Raw genomic sequence first — 21,212 nt, forward strand, 5'->3', positions numbered from 1 at the left:
ATACCAGTTTATTCATTTTCACAGAGGATTCATGGTATTTGCAGTTATAAAAATTCTAAATGACAAGCATCTTTTTATATGCTATAAAAATAGACATGGAGTTGTAAAGCAGATATTATGGGAATCACGATTTAATCTCACTAATACACCCCTCCAACAGTGACTCTTATTGGCTTTGTCAGTTTGATGGGTGAGAGGTGAATCTAGACAATTATTTTAATTTGCCTTTCACTTCAAGTTATTTGGAGCATTTTTCAATAGGTTATTCTTTCAAAATTGTCCCTACTCTTTTATCACATCTTTTGGGGGATGGCCTTATAAGTGTGTCAACTGCAGATATGTATAATATATCCGATTTCTGTTAGAAATGTTTGATGCCAAGATGTTTTCTTCACTTAGTCATCACCATTGTTGAGGTGTTCATTTTGACTGTAAATTCTTTGAGGAGAGGAAGCCAGGGATATTTGAGTTGCATATTTCTTCTCTAATCCTCCCAGCACATGGCTGAGCACGTAAGAGTGTCTGATAAAATACTTGATTGACTGGATGATATCTAGCATACCCCTAAGGACATCTTCAGTTAGTGGGCGTGAACTAAATGAAAGAATCTCAGTGGAAGCTGAGAAGAAGGATGAGACAGGTTGTAGGAGAAGCAGGGAGAGAGCAGAGGCGTGAAAACCTAAAAGAAGTATGCAAGAGAGCAAGGTGATGAAAAGCTTCATAAAGATCAAGTCCAATGAGGATGGAGAAGAGCCAATTAGATATGGCATTAGAGGGATCATTGGTATCTTTGGAGAAGGCAGTTTCAGTGCAATGATAATAAGGTCAGAAGTCAGAAGAGAAGAAATGAAGGCATTAAACATAGGTGGCTCTTTTTCAAAGAGCTTAGTCAAGAAGAGGGGAAAAGATAAAGGATGATAGCTAGTAAAGATAGTTGGATTTCTTTCCTTTTAAAGAGGAGAGAAACTTGGGCTAGTTTGTGGGCCACAGGGAAAGAACCCTAAAATTTAAGATAAAATAGAGTAGATTAAAGAGGGGGCAATATTCTGGAGAAGTCAACAGAAGATAAGATCAAAGCACCTAGAACTTTGGCTAGGAGAAAGTCCACCCCTTCACCTAAGATTAAAAAGAAGGGGTAAATCATGAGAGAAGACTTCTGAAGATAAGGGAGAGCTTTTAGTGGATTTCTTTTAGTGAATACAAAGTATGAAGCAGTTCCTGTACTCGGGGAACTTACATTCTAATGAGAAACACAGTTATTGTTTTTCAGTCATGTCTGACTCTTCTTGACCCCATTTGGGGTTTTCTTGGCAGAGATACCGGAGTGGTTTGTCATTTCCTTCTCCAGCTCATTTTACAGATGAAAAAAACAGAAGCAAACAGGGCGAAGTGACTTGCCCAGGGACCTACTATTAATAAGTATCTGAGGCCAGATTTGAACTCAGATGAGTCTTCCTGACTCCAAGCTTGGCACTGTATCTGCTGTACCATCTAGGTTCCCACACAATTATACATATATATATGTGTATGTGTGTAATTATACATTATATATAATTATATGTTACATATGATTCTGTATAGTTTAATTATGTATTATACACACATATACATGCATGTAGATATTATGTGTGTGCATATTTATTTTAGAATAAATATAATTATAAATAAAAATAACTACTTATATTACTATAGAAATTAGCCATAATTTTAAAAGCTTATTTTGGAGGGCAGCTAGTTGGCTCAATGGATGTAGAGCCAGGCCCAGAGACAGGGGGTCCTAGGTTCAAATCTGGCCTCAGACACTTCCTAGCTGTATAACCCTGGGAAAGTCACTTAACCCCCATTGCCTAGCCCTTACTGCTCTTCTGCCTTGGAACCAACACACAATATTAATTCTAAGATGGAAGGTAAGGGTTGAAAAAATAATAATAATAAGCTTATTTATATGAGAAAAGGCAGTTAGTACTCAGAGTGACACAAGTATGAGTTAGGCCTTCCCTCCTCCCACAGTGGCATTTTTAGTGGTGTTTGCTTTGAGTTCTAATGGGAATTAGGGAGAATGGTTGTAAAGAAGGAACTATCATAGTTGCAGGGGACAAGGATGATAATCATCTTTATAGATGAGTTATTTGTAAGTTTTATTCTGTCTTCTGGCACATTAAATGCTGAGAAAGAGGGTTTTAGGTATAAAAAAAGTAATTTATTGATCAGGCAATAAATAATAAATTAATAGCCAGAGATCTCTGTGATCAAAGACAAGAGAAACAGGGTCTTGGATCATTTAAATACAGTTTTTTGGGGGTGAGGTGACTAAGTGATTCACCTATATCAATATAATTGTTTTTTAAATCTTGACTTTGAAAAATTACTATCTCTTGAATAGTTTCCAATATATAGCTAAGAATGCATCTTATTTATTGGAATATCTCTTGTCAGTCATTCCAAACATAGAAATATGGTGGCTCAGTGGATTGAGAGGCCAGGCGTTTCAGGAGAGGAGGTCCTAGGTTCAAATGTGGTCTCAGACACTTCCTAGCTGAGTGACCCTGGCCAAATCACTTAACCCCCATTGCCTAGGCTTTCCTGTTCTTCTGCCTCAAAACCAATACAAAGTATTGATTCTAAGATGGAAGGTAAGGGTTTAAAAATAAATACAGTTCTGGCTGTATTTAAATACAAGAATTATAGACACAGGACTGACAGCCCTCCCTGAATAGCAAAAGACATATCTAATTGGTGGATACCTAAGAAGGAAGTGGACAGATATTTCCAAGCCCCTTCTCCATCGCCTCTTGGTGATAGGGGAAGTTATAAACCTGGTCATAAGATTCATAGCCCTTGGCCATCAAGATGGGAAGATCAGATTAGGTCTGATGAAGTTTTAACATCTATGAACCAAATGCCCTCAGTTCAATGATACTGCACCTCCCCTCCCCCAATATCAGGTTCAGATCAACTTTGTTTACAGAGATGGTGGAACTCACTTTCTCAGTCCTAGGTATCCCAATCTTAGAAGGTGCTCTGGGCAAAGAATGGAAGGACATTTCTAGTACTATCAGTATGAAAGGGTTGGGGAGAAGTCTGGACACAAAAGGTGATGTTACAGGTTAATATTAGAAATCAACCAGCTGTGTGACCCTGGGCAAGTCACTTGACCCCCATTGCCCACCCTTACCACTCTTCCACCTATGAGACAATACACCAAGATTAAGGGTTTAAAATATATATATATATGAAATCAAATGACACAGTATCAAAAATAATTTTCCCCAGTCTAGATAATTAATTATTCTTCAGGATCAGCTGTTACTGCAAATTGAACACAAAGATAATGTCAGAGCTCTTTAATTTTCCTTTTTTCTTTTAGGGTATTGAAATGTTTTTTCTAAACATTTCTAACTCTAAGCCTTATAGTTATGTGGACTATATTGCTATGTTCATATTTGGCCTTAGACACTTCCTAACTGTGTGACACTGGTCAAGTCATTTAACCCCCATTGCCTAGCCCTTTTTCTGCCTTAGAACCAATACACAGTATTGATTCTAAGACAAATTATAAAGATTTATTGAGAGAGGGGGGAAGGGGAGAGGGAAAAGAAAGAGAGAAAATTGATAGTACAGAAGAGTGATAAGAGCTAGGCAATTGGAGTTAAGTGACTTGCCCAGGCTTACACAGCTAGGAACTCTCAAGGTCTCTTAAGCCGTAGAGAAGGTGCCTACCTAGTAAGAGTGATTTTATTGATATAGGGAACTTGGGAATGAGAAAAATTCCATCAGAAAAAAATCAATAAAATTACAAGATCATCCTCTATCCCTATCATCGTTTGTTTTTATATCGTGTCTGTTTTTTTTTAATGTATCTCCTCCCCTCCCCTCCTCCCCATTGTTCCATCTGTCATGACAGAAAGGAAGGAAGGAAGGAAGGAAGGAAGGAAGGAAGGAAGGAAGGAAGGAAGGAAGGAAGGAAAAAAAGGAGGGAGGGAAGGAAGATTTTTCAGCAAAACCAGCCAAACTGACCTTTCAAATGAAAGTCCACCCTCCAGCCTTCATGCAGCCTTTGCACCAGATTTTTTTCTCTTTTGTAATCTCTACATCCCTTTAAGTCTCAGCTCAAATATCATCTCTTAACACAAATCCTCTCCTGGTTCCCCAGTTGTTAGTTTCCTCCCCACTGCCACCCATAGAAGGTGAGTTCCTGAAAGCAAGGAAGGACTCCTTTGTTCTGGGCTTTGTAACATAGCACCCAGCACCTGACACCTGGTAGGTGCTTAATAAATGCTTATTGAATTACTCTTTGTAGTTACTTACCATGTCTGTCTCTCTCTCTCTCTCTCTCTTCCCTGCCTAGCTGAATCATTTTTCTTGAAGACATTCCATTGGTCTTTTCTTTACCACCAAGTTCTTTGGAATTGAGTTATGTCCACAGCTGCTCTAATTACTTTAGTTAGAAGCGGAGGGTTCCAGGTGAGAAGAAGAGCTCTGTTAACATCACGTCTGCTGCAGGATGACAAGAGAGTGACCTCCGCCAGCCCCAGCTCCACCTCTGAGCGAAGACTTTCTAGATTCGATCCCGACGGCAGTGGACGTCCAGCTACATGGGACACTTTTGGGATCTGGGATAACCGCATTGATGAGCCTATTCTTCTCCCTCCAAGCATTAAGTATGGAAAGCCAATTCCAAAAATTAGCCTGGAAAATGTGGGCTGCTCCTCCCAGATTGGAAAACGGAAAGAGAACGAGGACCGGTTTGGCTTTGCCCAGTTGACTGATGAAGTTCTGTACTTTGCGGTGTATGATGGGCATGGTGGAGCTGCAGCAGCTGACTTCTGCCACACACATATGGAAAAATATATCATGTATGTACATCATTCTTTCTGGCATCTGGCCATAACAGAGCACTTAGTGGAAATAAGGCCTTTATAGGCTTTTAACTCAGATTGGAAACATTTTGTCAAGTACTGATAATGTGCTGTGTAATAGTATTTACCAAAAAAAAAAAAAAAAAATTAGCAATGCACGAAAGTACTATCTTGTCAGTCTATGGCCGAAGGGGGAAAAAGCATCTACTATTCTCTTTATTTTTTAAACCCTTACCTTCCGTCTTGGAATCAATACTATGTGTTAGTTCCAAGGCAGAAGAGTAGTAAGGGCTAGGCAATGGGGGTTAAGGGACTTGTCCAGGGTTACACAGCTAGAAGTATCTGATGCCAGATTTGAACTCAGGACCTCCCAGGTCTGGCTCTCAATCCACTGAGCCACCCAGATGCCCCCAGTCGTAGTGTTTTAACAGAATAAGTCAAAGGGTCTGTAAAACTAAAGGATGCTTAGAGATCATCTAATATCTCTTTCATTTTACAGATGAGGGAGGCAACCTGAGGTCTACAAAGGGTCACTGACTGGCCCAAGGTTGCACAGGTAGTAAGTAGAAGAAGTAGTTTTTGAACTCAAATCTCAAATCTTTGTCCTATCACCCTCCTTATGGTTATCATGCCCAATGGTTCCTGTAATATAAAGGAATATACTCTGTTCCATTGGTTTCATGTTAAGACACTTTCATTAACCTCATGGGATTGTTATGAGGATAAAATAAGATATGAATGTGAAAGTGTCTTGTGGCATAAAGCAGTAGATTAAATATGATTATGATTGTTGGTCATATTATTCAAAAGAAAAATAGTTATCAATTAAGTCTGGAGAATTATTTAGTAAGTATGATAAAAAGAATAAGCATTAAAAACTGTAAAATGACCGTATTTGCTTTTGGCTCTTTTCTTTAAACAAAGAGATTTCCTTACTAAGGAGAAGAATTTGGAAACTGTGTTGACCAATGCTTTCCTAGAAATAGATAACGCATTTGCACGGCAAGCATCCTTATCTGCTGATGGTAAGTAAAACCTCTCCTTTTCTTCAGGGTCTGGAGGTGGACAAGGACAAGGAAATCATTTTCTTTTAAAGTTTGATATTTTAATGCTGAACTTTTAAGTAAGGAATGACTTACTGTGGTTGGAGGGAATTCCTTTGAGTGGTTTTGAAATCCAAATGAATAGATTATTTGTATTGCACTTAAAAATTGTACTGAAGAGTTTCATCTATGTAATATTCCATCAGACTTTTAAAGTTATTTCACATTAGTCCTTAGACTTGACTTCTTCAAAATAACTTACTAGACAGTAAAGTTGGAGAAATTACTTTTTCCCTAAAAACTCTTGCTCCTATTCATTAAAACTAGATGAATTGGCAAATTGCTCCATTTCAGTGAATGGCAGATCTACACTGAAGGGCAACCTACAAAAGAGATTGTAATGCCTTTTAGGATGAGGAAACTCCATAATGGATACAAGTATCAAAGCTTGCAGAATATTGTTCCAATAAGAAGAAATTTGATGTTTGTGAAATAAGACCGGGGGGGGGGGGGGGGTGCGGGGGCGGGGAGTTAAGCTGCTATCCTTTAAACAGTCGAAGTATGCCTTTCCTTTAGACTTCTTAACTGGTTTGAGAGCTGGAGTCGAAAGTCTGTTACCCAAATGTTCATTTTCCCAGTGACACAAGGAAGTGGATGAAGTTGGATTATGCCCATTTCACAGATGAGAAGAGACTGGAACTCAATAAAAGAATTAAGAGTGTCAGTACTGGGACACAGATTTCTCGTGATTCTCAGGGCCATTTCACTGATTAATATGAAAATTCTATAGTTAAAGGAGAGAGTGACTTTGTGATGAGTGTCAGATATTTTCTTTGCTCTCTGATGAAGGTTTTCTTATCAGAATCCTCAGAAAGGCATTGACGTCAATTCTGCATTTTTTCAGGGCCTGATTTTCCATTTTTTGGGATTATCTAACTCTTTTACTTTTTTTTGAGTCAAAAGGAAAGGGCTAAGAGGAGGCAGTATCCAAATATTCTGTTTGATACTTGTTAGTAGCTAAAAATGGACAATTGGAGGGAAGCTATGGCTCTATGGATTGAGAGCCAGGTCTAGAGACAGGAGGTCTTGGGTTCACATCTGGCCTCAAATACTTCCTAGCTGTGTGTGGACAAGTCACTTAACCCCCATTGTCTAACCCTTCCTGCTCTTGTTGGAACCAGTATACCATTTTATTCTAAGATGGAAGGTATTTGGGTTTTTTCCCTCTATTTTTTTAAAAAGTTTTTTCAAAAACTTTTTACATGATTCATGTTCTCTTCCTCCCCCTTTACCTCCCCCCTCCCAAAGCCAACAAGCAGTTACTTGTTCCACTAGGTTATACATGTATCATCACTCAAAACTTATTGATGAAAGGTATTTATGAAAAAAGATAATTGGCTCACTTTCATATAATTATGTTTGGTCCCAGTATAGATCATGTGTAACATGCCATTCTCAAAATTGCTAAATAGGGGCAGCTGGGTAGCTCAGTGGATTGAGAGCCAGGCCTAGAGACGGGAGGTCCTAGGTTCAAATCCGGCCTCAGACACTTCCTAGCTGTGTGACCCTGGGCAAGTCACTTGACCCCCATTGCCCACCCTTACCACTCTTCCACCTAGGAACCAATACACAAAAGTTAAGGGTTTAAAAAAAAATTTAAAAAAATTACAGGGGCAGAATTTGAACCCTAGTGTCTGTTGTACAATGATCCTTCTATGATAACATCCAGTGTACTGGGATTAGAACAACCAATAATGTTCATTTGGGGCTAAACCTTGTAAGAGTAATTTAACCTTATAAAAATAATAATTTAAAGTAGTTTTTGAGCATTAAGAGAAAACTTAAATCAAGATAACCATCTTAAAATATATGTGCACATTTCTATAGATGTTTTCATATTTGTATATTAAAAATCTTTAATGTGCTATACATTTTAAAGAAAAATTTACCAAAGTACTAGTTTACTTTTTTAATTCACATATTAAAAAATCTTTAACATATACATGTTAAGTGGAAAACTAATATGTATGTACACAGCATTAATCATTTAAACTTAAATTTTAAGGTGGAATGTTATACATATAGGAATGTAAACCTATGAATAACTATAAGTAACCAAACCTTAACAAATACTACCTCGTAGGACAGTAAATATGATGTGTAGAACCTGTTTCATCAATGCCAAATGAATTGGTTCATCAAACTCTGAGAAATTCACTAAATCAATTTGTTCTTACATACTGGTTTTGTGTCTCCTTCCTTTAGAAGAAACCACCAACTAAGAGAAGTTTCTGTGTACTGTAGGTTTACTGGAGAAATCAACTGGGCCAAAAATAAGAGCAGATGAAGCCAAATAGAGCATTTTTTTTCATGTGTTTGGAATTTCCTGAAATATGCTAGTGATAGTTCACCAAAGTAAAAAAAGAAAGAAAGAAACCTTCCCTTTATTTTGTACTTCTTTGACCAAAATGCTTGGGTGAATTTTACTGTTTGCCTCTAGTTCCTGTTATCTGTTGTAAGCTGAACTTTTAATGGTTCTTTAATGGTTTAGTTAGTTACTAAATTTTGTCACTAGTGAAGGATTCTGGTGGTTTCTGGGTTCCCATATCCTAGTTGACTTAATAGTTGAGAGCAATTATAGAAATTGCTTAATTTTATAGTAATACTGTTGGGAGAAAATAGAGAATTATTCTTTTATGTTAAATGTTATACCAAAATGGGTGCGATTCAATAAGGTTTGGTATCTGAAACTAGCTTGGGTAAAATTGAAGGGCTTCTGTACATTTTTGGTAGAAGATTTGCCAGTAAAATTTGGATTTGTAGTTTTCTGAGACTTCAGTTCTCTGTGCTCAACCTGTCATTCCCATTTGTGATTGTTGTGTGTTGGCTTTAAACAAAGGAAAGATGCATCAAATTTTCCTTGGCAGATTACACCTACCTGGCCTTTAATTTGTTATTCTAGCATTTCTATTTTAATTATCCAATCACATTACAGGTACAAATCTAAGTTAAATTTGAAGTCAATTGTTTGAAAGCATCTCTTTCAGTTGAAAATTTTAAGTTTGATTAAAAAACAATATTAGTATTGTGTTCTTAGCATGGTTTATTTAGCTTTACAGAAATAGTATTTTTGTTTTGATAATGCAATAGTTCCCATTTATTTTAGACCTTCACAGTAGAAAGGGACCTTCCACGTCATTTAGTCTAAACCTAGTCTAATGGATAAATCTCTTCTATAACATTCCAAAAAGAAAGGATAAAATGTAAAGACAATTAAAACTTTTAATGACATTTAATTGTCATTTCATAAAATACATCAGTTGTAAATGTTTTAAATAGAGGTTTTCTACTTTAAAATTTCTGATGTTTTGTTAGCTTATTTAGGAAAATAAATGAAATTTGGCCCCAAATCATCAAGAATTTAAAAAAAAATACTTGGAAGATAACCATCATGAAGTTGATCCTTAGTCAGTCTCTTTAAATAAGGCATTTCATCTTCCCTAATGTCCCTTTAAAATTAAAATCACATTTTTCTTTTAGCTTCTATAATGTTCAAATTATATAAATATCAAGTAACTATTTGTATAAAACATATAAACTACTTTAATGAAATTCAATAATTTACTTATTTCAGAGAATCAAATATTTCACCAAAGAGACAACTGCTTTATTTAAACCATTTAAATTCAAGTCTACTTTACTTTTTTAATTTTATTTTTATTGACCACATTTCTTTTCTAACATTACATTTTTAAATAAGTTTTATCAAATGTCTTTTTTTACATTGCCTTAATTTTACTCCTCCATTTCTTTTTTTAAAAACCCTTACTTTCCATAAAGTACTGTGTTTTGGTTCCAAGGCAGAAGATAAGGGCTAGGCAATGGGGGGTTAAATGATTTGCCCAGAGTCACACAGCTAGGACGTATGAGTTCACTTTTGAACCCAGGACCACCCATCTCTGGGCCTGTTTCACTCCATATGTTGCTCCTTTCTCCTCCCAGAAAACCATGCATAACCTAACACTACATTGAAAAAGTCTGAAAATATGTGCAATATAAAATAATTTTGGATCTCCCACTTCTTCAAATAATTGTTGTGAGAATATCATCTTGTAACTCTTCTTTCAAGCCATTCTTATTCTTTATAATTTCTCAACATTCACTTGTGTTTTTGTGGTTACTCTTTTCATTTACATTGTCATCATCCCAATGTATAATGTTTTCTTGCCTCTGCTTCCTTTACATTATAGCAGTTATGTTGCTTTTTCCATGCTTCTCTATGATTCCTCACATTTGTCATCTCTGCACAATAATAGACTCCCTTACACTAATATACCACAGTTTATTTAGCCATTTCCCAACCAATGGGCACCTACTTTCTTTTCAATTCTTTGTTATCACAAAAAGGATTGCTATTAATATTTTGGTATGTATAGTGACTTTCTTTTTATCAATGGCCTCCTTGAGGTTCAAGCCCAGTAGTGGAATCTCTGGGTCAACAGGTATGGATATTTTAGTCACTTTATTTGCCTAATTTCACATTGCTTTCCAATATGGTTTTCATGAATCACATCTCCAATAATGATGCACTATTGTCCTACCACCCCTCCGACAATGACTATTCCCATATCACCTACAGTTCTGAATCAATCCCTACTCCCTCCCTATGCAAAAAAGCTATCCCTTGAATAAAGAATAAAAAAGAAAAGCTGTTTTATTTTTTAGCCCGTTATTTAATAATAATCTTACTTTACAGCAAGGCTCAATGCAACTTGAAGAGTTTTTACCAAATCCAATGTTCTTTCTCTGGCAATCATAGAGAGAAAACAACACAGAGATACTGGTAAAAGTGAAGTAAACTAAAAGGAAAAGGGGGTTCGGGAAGCTTGGATTATAAAAAGGAAGGACAGTAGAATTTAGTTATTATCACTGTGTTCAGTCTGAGAATAGGAATAATTTTGCAAAAGCCTGGGACAAGATAACAACAGATATTTTAGTCACGTAGTGCTGGGTTTGATCCTCTGGAAATTTGAGAGATTTGTCTTTTTAAATCGAATGATGGTTATAACATCAGTTGCTGAATTGGTAGAAATACTCTAAAGAAAATATGTTGGAGCCTTTTGCTGCTTATAAGATAATTTTTATTAATAGCATTTGATCAAATGAAAAAGTTGTATCAAAGCACAGTATAAAAGTAGATGTATGTACAGATTGGATCTCCTTAGTATATTTCATCTTCACCTGTTATTAAATGTTTATATTTAACAGGTTTATTTAACTGAGCTATGGGTGGTATGGGCCTTCAAAGCCTTCAAAAAAAGACCTCTTTAACTAAAAGAGTCCAGTGCCAACCTAATGCTTACACTTTATCCTGGTCCCCCCACATGCATGCTATTTTAATTGGAATTTTTGGAAACTCAAAAAAGCTGCACTTTAATTTAAATAAATATGAACTTTGAGGGGAAAGGAATAATAAATTATAATGCATAACGAATACAGTTTTCCCTCAATTTGAGTTTCATGCATCTTATCTACATAAAACTGTTATGGAATCAAACATTTATCCCATGCATGCTTTCATTTCTTACCTTGATTTTGCACAGCTCCAGATAAATAAGCATGCTATGTTTCTGCAGTTATTTGATCTTAACCTGATTTTTTTTTAGTAAAAAAAATTACCATGTACTCAAATGATTCCTGTCACTAATTTTCTCCCCTTGTGTGTGATATTTGCAGGCACTTTGCTGACCTCTGGGACCACTGCAACAGTAGCCCTGCTGCGAGATGGTATTGAACTGGTCATAGCTAGTGTTGGAGACAGCCGTGCTCTCCTGTGTAGAAAAGGAAAGCCCTTAAAACTGACCACAGACCATACTCCAGAGAGAAAAGATGAAAAAGAAAGGTATTACCACTATTCTTTTGGGATTTGGGTTTTGATTATGGTAGAAATACCATTTTGGATTTTACATAAAAGTTTCTCTCCCAAGTAGATTTAATTGAAGAAACATTAGCCTTTGATTTTCATTAGCTTTAAATTTTTTTCTTCATGGAAAGGGTCAAGAAATGTGGTGGCTTTGTAGCTTGGAACAGTTTGGGACAGCCACATGTGAACGGCAGGCTTGCGATGACAAGGAGCATTGGAGACTTGGATCTCAAAAACAGTGGTGTGATCGCAGAACCTGAAACAAAAAGGATTAAGGTAAGAGACTGCCTAAAAGCATGAGGCGTGGATTTATGGGCCTGCAACAAAGAGAAGTTCAGTTAGAGATTTTCTGAGAATATGGATTATTAAGTTATTAATTCATTATTAGATTATTAAATTGTTAAAAGAAATTATTAGGATTTTAGAAATTGTTAAAAGAAAAGGAGATACTTTTACATGACCTGTGTAAGGAGAATGGGTGATATATTCATTCAGTTTTCTAAGAATGTTTACTTACAGATATTTGCCTTATTTTTTATTTCTAACAAGGGTAATTCCTTTCAATAACCGCAGCCTCCAAGCTGGCAACCACTTTAATTCAGGCTAACAATTACATAGTTCTCAAGCACCTACTTTGTGCCAGGTAATACCAAGCCAAAACAAAATAGGTCCTGCCCCCAAAGAGCTTATTTTCTGTTTTATAAGTCTACAATCTGCCATTGAATCTTTTTTTTTTTTTTTAAACCCTTGTACTTCGGTGTATTGTCTCATAGGTGGAAGAGTGTTAAGGGTGGGCAATGGGGGTCAAGTGACTTGCCCAGGGTCACATAGCTGGGAAGTGTCTAAGACCGGGTTTGAACCTAGGACCTCCCGTCTCTAGGCCTGACTCTCACTCCACTGAGCTACCCAGCTGCCCCACTGCCATTGAATCTTATCACCTACTCTGATACTTCTCTGATCTCTTATTGATATTCTAAAAAATGATAAAATACGTATCAAAGGGCAACCCACTCCTAGAAGAATACTCCAGAGAATGTTGGGCTCTTAAGAAGTAGAAGCTGATTTACCCTCTATTTAGCTCCTTCATGCCTTTATAAGAGGGAAAGTATTTTTCTGATCTCCCTGAAAAACTCCTGACAGACTTCTTTCTCAGGGGTGATCAGATGTCTTACATCTATCCCACGTAATACACTTTTGTTGTTCCAGTGCAATATAGGGCAAAGGTTCTTCCCTTTTTTGTGTCATGAAACCCTTTGGCAGTCAGTCCACTAAAGTTTCTCAATATAGTATGTTTAAATGCATGAAATAAATACAAAAGAAACAAATTATGTTAAAATTAAGTTATCTAAATATTTTTTTAAACAACTGCTTGAACACATGGGCTGATGGGGATATTATTGGAGATGTAGACACTACGATAACTCTAGTCCAGCTATCAATAATATGGAATTAGGTCTTGATCCATGACACATGTAAGACCCAGTGGAATTGTGCATTGACTAAGGGGGGTTAGGGGAGTTTGGGGAGAGGGAAAGAACATGAAGCATGTAACTATGGGAAAATATTCAAAATAAAAATATTAAATATTTTTTAAAAGTTCACAAGTCCTAATTTAAGAATCTCAAGTGAAGAGTGCTGAAATTAGAGGCAAGATAATAGCTAACATTTATATAGCACTTCATTTGCAAAGCACTTTGTATAGATTATTTCATTTGCTTCTAACAACAACCCTGGGAGGTAGGTGCTATTATTATCCTCATGATGAGGAAACTGAGGCTGAGTGATAAAGTGACTTGCCCAAGGTCACATGGTAAAAAATGTCTGTGGACAGGATTCAAGCTTAAGTCTTTTTGACTACAAATCTGATGTTCCAGCTGCTCCTCCACCTACCTGTCCATGTAAAGAGACCTAGTTTTAAATCCCATCTCCAGAACTTAAATAGTTCGTGACCATGGGCACATAGTCTCCCTGAGATGCAGTTTTCCCATTTCCCATTTAAAAAATAATACATGAGAAAAGAAGGAAGAGAGACAACATGAATCATGTAACCATGGAAAACTTATGGTAAATTTGCTACTGGAATAAAATCAAGAAGAATTTTTAAAAAATAATACATGAACAGCCAAGTCATAAGATAGTTATGAAAGTCAAATGAGAAAAGGTATTTATAAAATACTTTGCAAACCTTATGCTGTTACACAAATGGCAGCTAGTAGCTAGCAAATTATATGGAATTAACGATCATGCTTCTGTCATTTTATCACAGATACTCTTATTATTGTTATCTGATGCAATAAAATTAAGGCTTGTAAATATATCCTTCATATACTGTATTGCAGTGCCGTCTGGATTATTTTGTAAATGCTATGACAATTTTTAAATTACTGTAATTCTGGTATTATATATGTATACACATAATTATATCATATTATGGCCATATAAATGACAACAAATAAAGTGCGTTAGTATTCATTGTCATTCTCAAGCAAAATCTGCTTGATAATTGTGTTTGGGTTCATTTATAGCTGCAGCATGCTGATGATAGCTTCCTGGTCCTCACGACAGATGGAATTAACTTCATGGTAAATAGTCAAGAGATTTGTGACTTTGTCAATCAGTGCCACGATCCTAATGAAGCAGCCCATGTTGTTACCGAACAGGTAATATGGCAAATTGACTTTCATTCTATTTTGAAGGGGAATTATTTAAGAGCAATTATGTGAGATGGCCAGACCTGGGATTTTCAGTGTAGAACAGAAGCCGTTTCTGTTTTTGTGTCAGATCTGACATTTTATGGTGGGGAAACCCCCTCCACCCTTCTAGCTAAACAACTCCTTTGGAACATAGCCTCATAGAGCTGCCTTGATACTGAGACATTGTAATATATATAATTATAACATTATAATAAAGACATGTGAAATTGTGGGAAGGTGGCAGAATATGGCAGGAAATAACCTGTCTCTCCCAAATTCCCCCCCCCCCCCAATCATTTAAAATAATATCTCAAAGTGAATTCTAGAATGGCAGAAATAATGAAAAGTAATGGTTTCAGCCTAAGACAACTTAGAGACACTATGCTTCAGGAAATTATTAAGGACAATTTTCCTTTTATACTAGAAAAATACTAGAAATTTGTTCTGAAGTACTGGAGCTAGAAGTTAAAATAGAAATAGAAAAACCGTACCAATCACTGCCTGAAAGATCCTAAAATGAAAACTCACCAAATTATTATATATGTTTCAAAGTTTCCAGATCAAGAAGAAAATATTGCAAGCAATTAGAAAGAAACAATTTAAATATTGTAGTGTTTCAGTGAAGATAACATCAGATTTAGCCCCTTCTAATTAAAATACCAAAGAGCAGAGAATAACCTACCCAGCAGAGCTGAGAATAATACTACAAGGAAAAAAATTAGATATTTATAGAACTAAAGGATTTTCTTGTCTTCTTGAGGAAAAGAAAAAACTGAATAGAACAGTTGGCATAAAAGAATCAGGAGAAGTAAGAAAGTAAACATGAAAGATTAATTATAATATACTAAATGTTTGTTTCTTATATGCGAAAAAGAGATTTGTAAGTCTTAAGAATATTATTACTAGGATAATTCAAAAGAGCTGATGTAGATAGAAGACTGATAGAAGAAAAAATGGAATACCTAAATAAATATTTTAGACAAAAAATTGAACAAACTATAAATCAACTCAAAAATTTTTAAGAATGTTATTATTACTAGGATAATTCAAAAGTGCAAATGTATATAGAAGACTGATAGAAGAAAAATGGAATACCTAAATAAACCTATTTTAGACCAAAAAAATGAACAAACCATAAATAAACTCAGAAATTTTTTTAATTTTCCTAACAAAAAGCATCAGAACCAAATGGATTTACAAATGAATTCTACCAAACATTTAAAGTTCAACTAATTCCAATAATTAAATAAATTATTTGGAATGATAGGAAAAGGAATCCTGCCAAACTACTTTTATGAAACTAATATAGCGCTGATATCTAAATCAGGAAGAACTTAAACAAAGAAGGAAAATTATAGAACAATTCACTAAAGAATATTGATACAAAAATCTTAAATAAAATACTAATTAGGAGACAAGTATTAATCACAAGTATAGTGATATAACACAAAAATTATATATTGTTACTAACTGGGATTTATATCAGGTATGCAGGGCCCGGTTCAATATAAGGAGAACCATTAACATAATTGAGCAGCTAGGGAGTACAGTGGATAGAGCCCCAAGCCTGGAGTTGGAGGACTTGGGTTTAAATCTGGCTTCAGATACTTCCTAGCTGTATGACTCTGGGAAAATCACTTAACCCTGCTTCCCTAGCCCTTCCCACTCTTCTGCCTTGGAACCAGTACTTAATCATTAATTCTAAGACAGAAGGTAAAAGTTTAAATAAAAGCAACAACTATCTGGTATTGGCTAAGAAATACAGTGATGGATCAGTGGAATAAGATATGCTGCAAAATGATCCAACCATTTACAGTGGTAAACAATTATTATAACCACGTGTTACTTAAATGTAAAGATTTAAACTATCAAGATAAGAACTCACTATTTGGAAAACTGGAAAACAGTCTGGCAGAAATTAGGTATAGACTAATATCTTATGCAAGTGTCCCTTTCATGTTGTGGGGGTTAGGGATCTGGAAAATCTGTATAAAATTTTTTTTCTTTTGCCTTCTTTTACCAAACTTTAACTTTTTCCCTTATTATAGCTTTAAAAAATAAATTGTGTATATTTATGGTATAAATATATCACAAAGATAAGGTAAAGGTAAAATGTTGATTTTATACGATACTATACATATATTTTATGCATTTCTGAGTTTCTAAACTTTTCTGTGTCACCTGCTGGTCTTTTCATGTTACTTGCAGCTTCCACAAAATTCCCATTTAATTTCTTATGCCAACCTCTATATAAAAACCATGATGGGGAAAGTTGCAGTGTGGCAAGGATAACTGTACAGTTTACCAAGATAAAGTCAAAATGGATACATGACCTAGACGTAAAAGGCTAATCACAAGTAGATTAGAACATGAAACATATTACCAATCAGATTTATGGATAAGAGAATTTGTGAAACAAAAGATAGCATTGTGAGACATAAAATAAATAAATTTTTATTTTATTCAATTTAAAACTTTTTTTGTACAAATAAAACCAATGTAGCCAACAATAGAAGGAAAGCAGAAAATTGAAAAAGAAAATTTTAGACAGTTCTGTAGCAAAGGCCTCATGGTTAGTTGTCTTTCATACTTGAGATAACTTTGTCAAACTTACAAGAATGTGAGTTATTCCTCAATTGACAAATAGTCAAAGGATATGAATAGGAAGTTTTTGAAAGAATTTAAAGCTATCTGTAGCCATATGAAAAGAAAATGCTCTAAATTACTATTCATTAGAAAAATGTACCTTAAAACAACTTTGAAAAACCATCTCACCTATCAGAGTGACTACAATGATAGAAGGGGAGAATAACAAACTTTGGAGATATGGAAAAGTTGGGACACTTATACAGTGTTGGTGGAACTGTAAAGTGATCCAACCATTTGGGAGATCAATCTGGAACTAAGCCCAAAGAGTTATAAAACTTTGGATATGCTTTGACCCAGCAATACTACTCTTTGGACTTTTTCCCTAGGTGATCAGGGGAAAAGGAAAAGAGCCTCTCTGTTTTATTAGCAGCTCTCTAGAACTGGAAACAGAAGATTTGCCCATCACTTGGGGAATGCCTGAATAAATTGTGGCATATGATTGTGATGGAATACTATTGTGCTGTCAGAAATGATGAGCAGATTTTAGAAAAACATGGAAAGATTTGCATGAAATAATGAAGAATGAAATGAGCAGAACCAAGAAAACATTCTATACAGTGACAGCAATATTGTTGGAAGAGTAAATGTGAATGATTAAGGTATTCTGAATTATGTGAATATTCAATCATCTACAAAGAACCTATGAAGCCAATATGCTGTCCACCTTCAGAGAGAGAACTGATATATAGGACTATGTATTGTATAGTTTCACCTAGATATGTGTCAAATGTTGGCCTTCCCTAGTGCAGGGCTGGGAGGAGAGAAACAGCTTAAATAAAAATTCATTTAAAAAGTAAAAATAAAAAGGAAAGTCAAAGAAAAAAGCAAAATATAACATGTGCCAGAGGCACAACTTGAATTCACCTCTAGTTTTTCTCACTGCCATATGGGCTTTCAAGGACAGAAAAATTCTTTCTTTTTTTTTTCCATTTAATCCTTTTTTCCCCTAAGATTACTTATGTAAATTACATATTCTACTTTAATTATAGTTATTTATATATAGTATATATAGTTATGTTATATAACATAATTATAGGTATGAAATCATTTTTTTCTTTTGACATGATTTAATTTCATGTGTTTTGCTTGTTTACATTTTAGAGCTATAAGAAACTCTGGACTTCTCTAGTTCAATTCCTCCATTTTTTTGGAGGAGAAATAGAAGGCCAAAGAGGTTAAGTGGTTTGCTCTTACACCTCTCACACTTCCCAGCTGTGTGACCCTGGACAAGTCACTTAACTCCCATTGCCTATCCCTTACCACACTTCTGCCTTGGAACCTATACATAGTATTGTTATGTGTTTATATATTGCATGTATGTGTAACATGTAAAACATGTAAATAAAATAAAACACACACAATAACACAAAAACACAAGAAAAGAAAAAAGATATAAATATTGAATAAAAGAAAAATGTATAAAAATAAAATATATAAATATGAAAAATTTAAAAAGATATTTAAATATAGAATAAAAGAAAAGATATAAAAATAAAGTATAAAATGGAATAATGGAAACTATGTTAAAAATACAAATATGGAATATAAGAAAATATATAAAAATAAAAAATATGAATATGGAATTGCTATAGATGGAATTGGAAGCATTCACATATTGGCAATTAGCCCGCTTAGGAACACGTTCATGGATATTTCGTATATACTAGGAATAGACCTAATACAGCACCAGCCACCTCCTGAAATCTTGAATAGTCTATTATTTCAGTTAGTCTCTTATAATCAAGTTGCCGCCATAAGACTGACCTCATGGCCAAAGTCATCTCGAAGTCAGCGAGTGGCACTGGAGGCTAGTGTCAGCACCCCTGGATTTGAACCCGAGTCCGTGGGTCCACCCCTGATCACTGGCGGGACCTTGCACAAATGGCTTCGCCTCCCCATGTGTTTCTTCATCTACGAAACGAGGGGGAGGTCGCTCCGGGCTCCAAATCTCTGAGCTTCTGGGCTGCCTCTCCTTCTGGCGTGCTGTACTCGTGCATGGCGGTCTTAGCCCATTCTTTGGAGTTTGTTTGCTAATACAGTGATGTAAAAATAGCCAAAGCGTTCAAGAACACCTGAACCAACCACTGCCCCCGTGGACTAGCGTGTGTCCTCCACAGTCATTGGGCTTCTTTGTGCACCCCGTCATTCCCTCTGCTTGTTTTTCTTTCGCCCCATGCTGCAGGCCATCCAGTACGGTACTGAAGACAATAGCACCGCCGTGGTCGTGCCCTTCGGTGCCTGGGGAAAATACAAAAGCTCCGACGTCAGCTTCTCCTTCAGCAGAAGCTTCGCCTCCAGCGGGCGCTGGGCGTAATAGCTGGCGTTGGGCGTCTCTTTGAAGCTGATGCCTACTGAGTGTTCTAGGAAACTGAACTAGATTTACAAAAGAAAAAAGGCAAAAGGCCTGGGAACCAGGATCATCTTGTGGCTCAATAAATGAGTGCCTGCACTGCTTTTATGTTTGGTAGCATTTCCATGTGTTGTTCCTAAGTACCACGGTTATCATCCCTGAGCTCCAACTCAACTTGTTTGCCCTAACAGTGTGGATAATCAGACTAACGTGAGTCCTTGTGTGCAGTGGGTAAAAGAATCTCATGAAAAAGACAAACAAACAACAAAGGGCTTGATGTAACTGTGTGAACCATTTTATTTATTTTTCGGACTCCTAGGCAGCTCTTGGTTTTCAATGATGATTTTTGCTGCACAAGATGAAACCTAATTTTATTGTGTTTCTTTGTTTATTTGGTTGTGTGTATGTTTGAACATATAAACAATATGTTATGTATACAGGTGACTTAAAAAATAATCTAATAACAAAATATTGATTACAATAAGTACAGAAAAATCCAGGCCTTCTTACTTCTCATAATGGCTTTTAAAAATTCTGGCGCTGTAACTAACTGGCTATTAGAACTGGAAAAACATGGAAATCATTCAGATGGAAAATGATTCAAACTGAAAGTAAGTTATGATATTATAAGCCCAGTTTTATCTTTATGAACAATGGGCCTGTTTTTTCAAGTTATTTGTTTGTTACGTGGGTCTCCTATCATCACTCATTATGTTTCCTGGGGGTGACAAAGATACACAGTATGTTTCTCAACCAATCTAGGAAAATAGACTCAATAGGTCCTTTTGCCAGAATAATATAAAGAGAAGTATTGAAGGTCTTCAATACTGTATATGAAACTTTCTGCTTTTATCTCAAGTGTTTTATATGTAGAATATATGTATATTCGCTTTTATATTGTGGATAGTTTTTTGTGGGGGGAAAAAGATGGACGTAGACATTATTATGAGATCTACTTAATGGTAGTTTATTTTTGCTCTTTTCTAAATTAAAGTTAGAGCCTTAGTCTAAAGCAGAAAAAAATGAAAACTTTCTCTTTAAAATCCTGTTTGCTATGTGACTTGCTAATGTAAGTTTATGGATTTTTTTCTCTATTGCTGGCTTCTTTTGATAAGTAAAAGTACCAGATAAAAATGGTGGCAAGGGAGCATGATTATCTCAGTCAGTTATTTCTGCATATGTCTTGGAGTATATGTTGTCTATAAGAAACTGTCTTTTTCTCTAAGTTAAAGTGTATGAATGTATATATATTTGGAATAATGCTTTTTCATTGAAAGGGAACAAAATCCTGTATCCTTCACTGATTTGGGTTAAACTCTTAATATAATTTTCCCTTTGGATTTATAATCCAGAGTCAGGGATCACTATAAGAGGACTGGAAGTGGAAAGGTTGGGTTTACTTTTCATGAGTCATTTAAGTGTTAGTGGTGTTTGGAAATGATTTACAAAAGTTAACTGATTTAGAAAAATAAAAAAGACAACTAAAATGTTGAAGATGCACTGACATACTGATATCTCTTCAGGTGTTAAAGTATTATTATGAAATGCATGAAAAAAATAGTTCTATAAGTCAGGAAATGAAATGAAGGTTAGAGTGTAAAAAGGAAAAAGACTTTTTAAAAAAAAGCCAAAAAGCCATTGGCATTGCATATATATATATATATATATATATATATATATATATATATATATATC

At 35.4% G+C, this 21,212-nt stretch overlaps 1 protein-coding gene across 1 annotated transcript in view; it reads left to right on the forward strand.

Annotated features, from left to right (window-relative positions):
* The window catches only part of PPM1K (protein phosphatase, Mg2+/Mn2+ dependent 1K), a 29,129-nt gene extending 7,968 nt beyond the window's left edge, over positions 1–21,161 (forward strand). Inside the window, exons 2-7 of the mRNA XM_044680545.1 lie at positions 4,349–4,856; positions 5,784–5,884; positions 11,639–11,804; positions 11,957–12,101; positions 14,351–14,485; positions 19,350–21,161. Coding sequence (XP_044536480.1) covers positions 4,417–4,856; positions 5,784–5,884; positions 11,639–11,804; positions 11,957–12,101; positions 14,351–14,485; positions 19,350–19,481 — 1,119 coding nt within the window. The 5' untranslated portion in view covers positions 4,349–4,416 and the 3' untranslated portion in view covers positions 19,482–21,161. The remainder of the gene's footprint in view (positions 1–4,348; positions 4,857–5,783; positions 5,885–11,638; positions 11,805–11,956; positions 12,102–14,350; positions 14,486–19,349) is intronic.
* The last annotated feature ends 51 nt before the right edge of the window (positions 21,162–21,212 follow it).

This window comes from Gracilinanus agilis, chromosome 6 (assembly GCF_016433145.1).
Source record: "Gracilinanus agilis isolate LMUSP501 chromosome 6, AgileGrace, whole genome shotgun sequence".
NCBI classification, from domain to species: domain Eukaryota; kingdom Metazoa; phylum Chordata; class Mammalia; order Didelphimorphia; family Didelphidae; genus Gracilinanus; species Gracilinanus agilis.